The 8345-nt window shown below is 36.9% G+C and overlaps 1 protein-coding gene across 1 annotated transcript; it reads right to left on the bottom strand.

Moving 5' to 3' along the window:
• Positions 1-1088: 1088 nt before the first annotated feature.
• aqp3b (aquaporin 3b) lies at positions 1089-7044 on the bottom strand. Its single transcript, XM_067422946.1, has 6 exons — positions 6867-7044; positions 3488-3614; positions 2740-2877; positions 2460-2578; positions 1992-2209; positions 1089-1914 (listed from the first exon to the last, which is right to left on the bottom strand). Exons 1-6 carry the CDS (start codon positions 6972-6974, stop codon positions 1725-1727), a joined length of 900 nt encoding a protein of 299 aa, XP_067279047.1. The 5' UTR covers positions 6975-7044; the 3' UTR covers positions 1089-1724.
• Between the last annotated feature and the right edge of the window lie 1301 nt (positions 7045-8345).

Here is an 8345-nt window from a genome sequence, read left to right as displayed (position 1 = left end):
CAAACATTCTTCTTAACAACTGCATTCGTTTTCTACAAACCTACTGACTGACTCAGTGATTTAAGATTCATGGTCTGGGTTATCTCCGTCCATCTTATGCCATAAACAAATCTCTTATTTTCATTCTCTATTTTCCCCTTCACTGAGCTAAACAGGGACTGCAATCTTTCCTTTCCATTTGGAAGATTTACATGAGAGCGAGCTGTGATCAGATTTTACAATTTGCATTCCTTTACGTGATATACCTAATAATATATAGGCCTAACTTTTCTTTCTGTTAGAAATTAAATTAAATCAATATACACTAAGGTTTACACCAGTGAGATCGACAGATATCAAAAACACTTTAATAACTCCTATTGTATGCTTAAATTAAGTTTCGATCAAATAAGATTTGGTTCAGTTAAACATAATATTGAGTTATGGCAGATCCTCTTTTCGGCAGGCCTAAAAACAGATTTCAGTTAGTGTGCATTAAGAAATTATATATTTCTCTTCTTTCCCCAATAGGGAAAACTAGAATCTGAAAAAAGCTTCATAGGCAGAGTTGTATGCCTTGAAATATCAGAAAGTCAAGTTTGTTGGTTTGTTTGTTTACTGCGTGATCATTTTATTTCAAGCAAGTATAAATAGTGTCAGCCGTTATGAATTAAATTACTGCTCTTTTGTTTTACTCCTATTGTGTTTGTTGCCATGAATTCCAGCAGTGGTTTGTGAACATTTACCTCAACCTCGCCACTCAATACTTACTGGAAACCAAAGGAAACTGGTAGTGAACAAACACTTCTTGATTTGTTACAAAATGTCACAACAGACATAAATTTGTGCTGTATACATCCATAAACATTATCTGCAATGTTATTTAATGGCAAACAAACTTTGAAACTTCTTTAGAAATCCTAGTTTTACTGGACTCAATGATGCTAATATATGACCATATCATTCTGAAAATTTATTTTGTGCATGATGTTTCTCATGTACCAATACTACAGATTCATTGGAGTCTTAATTACTTACCAAAATGCAGTTTATTTTTAAAGAGTACAATATAAATGAGCACGAAATATTATATGCATAGGAAGTGTAAACTCAATGTCATTTCCCCAGAACAGAAACAGGCACATAATGCAACAAAACATAAACTTGCAAAACAAATTCATTCCCCAAAAATGTAAACATAACTGAATTTCTCACTGCATAATTACTGATTAATATTCACTGATAAGAAATTTGAATGGTAGTGAAACCAATATTTTTAAGGGTATTCATAAGGTGAAGATTTTCATAAATTATATCCTTTATTCATAATTATTCATTATGCAGACAGAAGCATTAGAGATAAATGAACAGATGACAACAACTGACTTGTTAGCAGATTGGATTAATTCAGTTGGCTATGTTTGGGCTTTTTTGATTAAATTGAAAAGGATAAGTAAGTGTGTATATAAAACACAGAGGTTCTGATCAGAAACATTAGAGTGATATGCAAATTACTATTATACAATTAAGTTGTTTGGACATCAACTAATTGCACATACAGCACAAAAAATATGACTAATTCATTTGAGTCTAATCATGATGTCAAGGGCACAGTCGCCCAGTAGCTTCAAAAGTTATGATTTAATTTGGGTCTAGCCAGTTGAAAATGTGCAAACATATACAATATTGTCATGAAAGCTGAATTAAATTTTATAGGCTGAACAGAACTCCATTTGAACCCAGATTTATGCTGTCTCCTTTTCAGAAATAGCAGAGAGATTGAGTCTATCCTTCTGTTCTCTTTCCATTGCTTCTCTTTTATCTCTTTCTTCTCCTTCCACATGGCATCCCACCATCAGCTGATACACCATCACGCCGAACACGGCTCCAATGAACGGGGCAAAGATGGGCACAAAGAACCAGTAAGAGTTTGCTCTGTGGTTGAATGAAACATCAGTGTTAGGGATGATTTCAATAGTAAAATGGATGGAAAAATGGATACAGTGACTTACGAGAACACCTCTGAGCCCCATCCAGCAAATGCAGTGAAGATCCGAGGTCCCAAGTCTCTTGCTGGGTTTACGGCATAACCCGAGTTAAAACCCATGGACTGACCAATCACCAGAACCACAAAGCCCACAGTAAAGGCCTCCAGTCCTCGAGGGATGGGGTTATTGTAAGGGTCAACAATGGCAAGGATACACACGATCAGAGCTGCCGTGCCAATTATCTGTGTTGAAGTCAAGGGATATAGTTCACTCAATAAAAACTCTGACATCATTTACTCACCCATATGTTGTTCCAAAACTGACTTTTTCTTTCTTCTGTGTAACACAAAAGAAGATTGTTTTTGTCCATACAATGGAAGTGGCTCCAAAACAACACTGAACCCCATTCACTTTCATTGTATGGACAAACACTGAGGCATTCTTCAAAATATCTTCAATGAATTTTTGTTTGAAGGAATTTTTGTGTCTTACCTGATCGAAGAAGCCGTTGAGCAAAGTCAGGTGTTCAGAAGGGTATGTAGCAAAGATTCCAGCTGTTGCATTGCCTCCTACAACAGATAGAGAACCCTTTCCAAAGTCCCAAATGGCATCTGCAACGCATCGTGTGAACATAAGTTATAGAAACAAGCTCTTTGAAATCTTCAAAAGATCTTTATAACCACACTCCTCTTAAACTGAGCATTTTCATTGTTGGCTGCAACAGACTGTGAATTATTGAAAACTAAAATACTTGAACCGTCTGAAAACTCACCAAAATACATGGCAAATATTATTCCTGAGCCAAGAAAAGCCCCCAGAGTCTGGGACAGGAAGTACACGGGAAATTTCCTCCAGGGCTCTCTCCCCAACAAACAGAGGGAAAAGGTCACAGTAGGGTTTATGTGACCTCCTGCAAAATGAAAGTTTCCACATGTTGATACATTTAAAATGAGATCTTCACAATGCAAATGATATAGACTCTCACTTTACACTTTTTATAGCTGATTTGGCACATGCTGATTAAATTAAAAAATTAAACTTAAACATTGTCATAACCTTTTTAGCCATGGGTTATAGTATAGGCTTAATCTATGTCTGGGAACTGTCTGCCCCTTCCTTCCTTCCAGACTTCACTTATAGTCCAAACACTCATATCTTTGCATTATTCCTCTGTTTGAAATGTTAAAGTCAAAACTGCAAGTTGATGTTGTCTCATCATTGTTGTCTTGGTTTTTCAGCAAAACTGAACTGAATGTTCATGTGATCTTTAACCATGAGTCAACCCTTGATTCCACCCAATAATTTCTGAAAATAAAATGTTCTAAAGGAATGTAGTGTAATTTTGCTAGTTTGAATCATCTGGTGAATGTTTGGCTGAAAGCGTTCACATTTTAATATCTGGTTCTGCGCTGTATGTGACTCAGTGAATTGAAATGTCACATCTGAAATCTGAAATTTCCTGTTTTCTCCCAGGAAAAGAAAAAAATCTGACAGTTTAAGAAGCGTATGAATGACGTTACCTGAGACTTGCCCACAAACCAAGATTCCCAATGTAGCGGCAAACCCAAATGCAAAATTCACCGTCAGAAACATTCCATGGGAGCCTCTGCTTAAAGTTAACTGGGCGACAGCACCACAGCCAAACATCTGTAAATAGAGACATTAAGGATTAAAATCCAATTAACCACTTGCTCAGTTTTTGTCTTTCGTGTGAGACTGCACACCCAACACATTTGTGATGTCTGATTGCGAAGCTTGGCCAGATACCTCACGAAGTTAATTAAGCTATAGATTAGAATAGAATTCCAGCAAATACATTTCAATAAAGCATCTCATCGAATGATTGCGGGTTTTAGACGCAGAGCTAGACATCCTTGGCGTCACGTACCTGTTTTTCTCCGAGGACTGCTATTGAAGAATGCGAAACGTTATGGGCACCATGTGGATTTGATAGATAATGTGCGTATGAGTGTGTGTGTACTTGCCCTGTCTTCCATTGTGTAATGCCCTCTAGCGTGTCTGTGTTTGCCAGCCGTTATTGAGTCGCATGATCAGCCTCTGGATGGGGGGTTCTCAGACCGCACAGCACATCAGAAAACAACAGATGGGTGTGGGGGAGCTCTATTTTTCTCCAGATATTGCTGCTCTGGAGTCTTTCCATTGAAAACACATGATGAGATATGGTTTACCCTGTGATCCCTCTGTGGTGTGTCAAATTTATTCCGGATATGGGCTGTCTTGAATTCTGGATTGTTGAGCCTGTTGTGCCCAACACTTTTTGCTATGGCTTACCTGTTATTTGCATTGTAGTTTACAACGCACAACAATACGAGATGTTTTACAAGGTGATGCTATGAAATATTGAACTAATTCCAATACTTCTACTAATGTTTCTATTTTTCTGTTGAAGTGAAAATTAGCCCGAGTAGCAACACCTTTTCTTTCAAGGTTTAGCAGAAGAGTAACAAAAGAACAGCTACAATCGTGTCAGATACTAACAAAACAATATTGTCTAGTTATTGCTTTATGTTCAGTGGTATAATTAGACTGGGAATTTAAAATAGAGTGTTATCTAGTCATGACCCTGACAATGTGTTGTGACCGACCTGGCTGACCCATAACATTACATTATAATTTACTAGCTTCTTATTTTTTCAGAGGCTTTGTGTTTAAGCCGTTTCAGTGATAAAGTATCTTCGTTAGCACGTCCTGATTTGCCGAGTTAGACGCGTTCCTGGGTCAACATGTTTTTGTTACTGCAACAACAACCCCATCAGAAAATGTAATCTTAATCATATCACTATCTAAACCTAACCCTACCCATAAATTGTCCCTAAAAGCAGAGGGAAATTATTTGGTGGATAACACCTAACCCTGTTAGGCTAAACTTGACATAAAGTGTAAACGTGTCCCTCAAATCTGACTGGTTGGAATATTAATCAGGTTATATTATTAAAATTAAGTTAAATATTAATATCTTTGTTGATCCTGGAACAGGTTGCTCTTGGTGAAATCAGTTTCTGCATTGTGATTATCGTTCCTGTGTAATCTGATCGGATTTCGGATATTTTGGATTGGATCGAATCTTGAAGATTCTGAAATTGGATGAAATCACTTGGTTTTGATCTTGGTTTTGATCTGGATCAAATCTTTCAGCTAGTGTTGTTTAAAACCTTTTTAGTAAGATTGGTATGCCTTTATTCAATAAATAAATAAACAAACAATTACAAATCTGGATTATCCTGATCCCAGCATACGGTTGTTTTTTTGTTGTGGGTTACATGTAGGGGCTATTGGGAAACTCTAAAGGGACATGGTGAGGAAAAATGTATTTTAATTATTTTGCGTTTGAACGCAAATGTTTTGCGTTCCTCCAAGAAACTTTGCATTTACTCTCAAAACTTAAGTTCTTTGTGAATGAACAAAAAGGGCACAGCTTACGCCAGTGCAAACCCCCTTTTGGTATCAAAATCGATCACCTGGTCCTGGATAGCAAATCATGGGATTTCCAAATCTTTAGATATTCTAAACCAGCTGAAACGTTTTGAACAACTGCATGGGCCCAGGAAATGAAAAGAAAAGTGTCTGAAACTTTTGTAAAGCAGGTAATTGACTATCAGCAGGAATTCAACTCCTTCTCACAGTCTGTTCTGCAAAGGAGACATTTTGCTACAAAAAGTTACAAAATCAAAACTTGTTTTAGCTTTGAACATTAATTTAATTCCATGCTTTAAACCATTATTGGCCAAAGCTGAGGAAAAAATGATATGTTATTATTAAAAGTACAAATACAAAGTATATGGGCAAAAAGTAGCAGGTGGGCAAAAAAGAACAATAAACCTCTCTCTGCAAATTATTTGAGAAGTAAAACTCCCTTCAGGTAGCTAAATTGAAATGTCGGCAGATTAAAGAATATAGATTATTTTTTGACATCACGCCTGTATGTGGAGGAAGTCGTGGCCTAATGGTTAGTGAGTCAGACTTGTAACCTGAAGGTTGTGGGTTCAATTCTCAGGTCTGGCAGGAATTGTCAGTGGAGGGAGTGAATAAACCTCAATACCACAACTGAGGTGAGACCCTAACTGCTCCCTGGGTGATGCAGCAATACGGCTGCCCACTGCTGGTGCTGGGCAATGTTTAAATGCACAGATTCCAAGTATGGGTCACTTCATTTCTTGTATCCCTTCCACATTCTCATCAGAGATGGACAATAAATAAATCTTTGCAGCATTAGTGATTTATCAAGCCCACACTGTAAAACAATTATATGATCATTAAGTTATGATACCATGTTATATTGCTTTAACTCATCAAAATATGTTAAGAAATTTTCACTGTTTTTTTTAATAAGTTATACAAGATTCAGCTATTTTTTAAGTCAGTGTTAATATTTACTTATTTCTTGGGCTTCACTTTGTTTCTAACGTTCCTTGTATAACACTGACTTTTTTAGTACGTGCACACACTTAGACAAAACATTAAGTAGTCCTTGGACACATTTGCCCACACCCAGGCGATAGACAATCTGTGTTTCCTTGAGCATCCTCCCGAGATATCTCACAATGCAGCTGCTGCCACACATTGCAGGGGTTGGAATATTGGAGAATATTGAAAGTCTACCTAAAAGTTAAACTCTAAAAGCCACTTTAATGTAATTTAATGTAAGTTGAAATGACTTAAACATCGATTGACTATATATATATTACAGTGATCTATGTAATTCCTGAAACTTTGAATCACTACACCTCTGAATTGTTTACAATCGTTCTTCTCAAAATTAATAAACTGATTTACAATAAGAATCCAAAACTGACTGCTTGTTTTTTTCATTATAGCTGAATCGATTTGTCTCATCACTTACTCACTTAATCAATGACAAAATCAACAAAAGGGTCTCACCACTAGTATGAGGGTGCCAAGGCATTCGGCCAATGACTGTCGAATCAGCATGTTCCGGACCTGCAAGGTCCGAGTTATCTTTTCCAGAAGCATCTTCTGTCTTCCCATAATGTCTTAGGATAGGTTAAAGATGATGATTATACGGTGTTTTATTGATGAGGATGAACGGAAGACTGTCACTGAGTAAGTGATCCTGTACAACTTTTACTGAATTCGTGCCCTATATGTACTTCTGAAGGTCCCGCCCTCAGTCAATAAAAAAGTAAAAGCAGCATTCCTACAACTCATTTCCCCCCCTCCATCCCTGCCTCTTCCCCATCTCACACACATTTTTTCTTGTACTTTTTTATGCCAGACTTCCTAGTTTTGTCTTTGTTATGAATGTGTGTGTCTGTGTGTGTGTGTTTGTGTTTGTGTGTGTGTGTGTGTGTGTGTGTGTGTGTGAGGACTGGGATCAAGAGGGTTCTTCTGCTTCAAAAACATAAACGATTCTTAAATTCGGTTCTGAATGACCCTCTAGGGTTTGGTACAAAGAAACCTATATTGTTTCCGCTAGTAGCCCCATAGGGAATGGCTTACCTTTCATTTTTTTTAAAGGAATATTTTAGGTTTGTGGAAATGTATGGGTATTTAACCAGCGGTGAAGTTTGGCAAGTGTTTAAAACACAGGGCAGATGTTTTTTATTCTGGAAAGTATTTTCACCACATGATGGTCACAAGCTTGGAGTGTCTGAAATTCTATTTTCGTAATAAAGTTAAATAATAGACTATGTTTTTTTATTCTCCCAGAAACACAATGACAGCTCACTGAATCCAGCATTATGACATTGTGGATGTTTGCCAAAACACAAGCTCTTAATTTCTCTCCCTGTTTAACTGACAATTTCATGCGCTTAATAAATGTTACTTAACCTGAGTTATGTTTTCCATAAATAGGGTGAATAGAGTGTGTGCTAACAAGCCCCAAAGCTTAAAGGGGTCATGAACTGCGTTTTTTTTTTGTTGTTTACTGGGGTGCACTTATAATGTTAGAATGCCTTTTACATAAAAAATGGTCATAATTTATAAATAAAAGGTATTTCCTACCCTGATTTTAACCCTCACTCTGAACGCTCCTTTTTAAGGGGTTTGTCTGCTGAGAGACTTCAGTGTAAACACCCACTGCTGTGATTGGCTAAAGACTTTACATTTTAAATAGTATTACTCCCTCTTTTAGCTCTTTTTTACAATTACAGCTCTCATGGTTGACTAATCGTGCATTAAAAATGTTGCATTAAATTTAGATCTATGGCATTATATTGAGATTGTGGCATCATGAAAGGCTGCAGTGATGATCATATAGCCGATTACAGACACATGTTGAACTCATGAAAGCAGCAATCTGGTCATTGCAACTCAGTTTCTGTACTCTAACAAATGCTTTTATCTTCACTAACAGTGCAAATGTGATAGTTAAGAGATTCGTTGAATAAAACGGGA

This window comes from Pseudorasbora parva, chromosome 18, assembly GCF_024679245.1.
Source record: "Pseudorasbora parva isolate DD20220531a chromosome 18, ASM2467924v1, whole genome shotgun sequence".
NCBI lineage: Eukaryota > Metazoa > Chordata > Actinopteri > Cypriniformes > Gobionidae > Pseudorasbora > Pseudorasbora parva.
This window is presented reverse-complemented; position numbering and strand designations above follow the sequence as displayed.

Bases quoted from the DNA above. Each gene is read 5' to 3' on its own strand.
- aqp3b (XM_067422946.1), bottom strand. From the start codon at position 6,974: ATGGGAAGACAGAAGATGCTTCTGGAAAAGATAACTCGGACCTTGCAG. The intron at 2,210-2,459 runs GTAAGACACAAA...ACTTCAACACAG, and splicing joins TCAACGGCTTCTTCGATCAG to ATAATTGGCACGGCAGCTCT. The intron at 1,915-1,991 runs GTAAGTCACTGT...ATTCAACCACAG, and splicing joins TGGGGCTCAGAGGTGTTCTC to AGCAAACTCTTACTGGTTCT.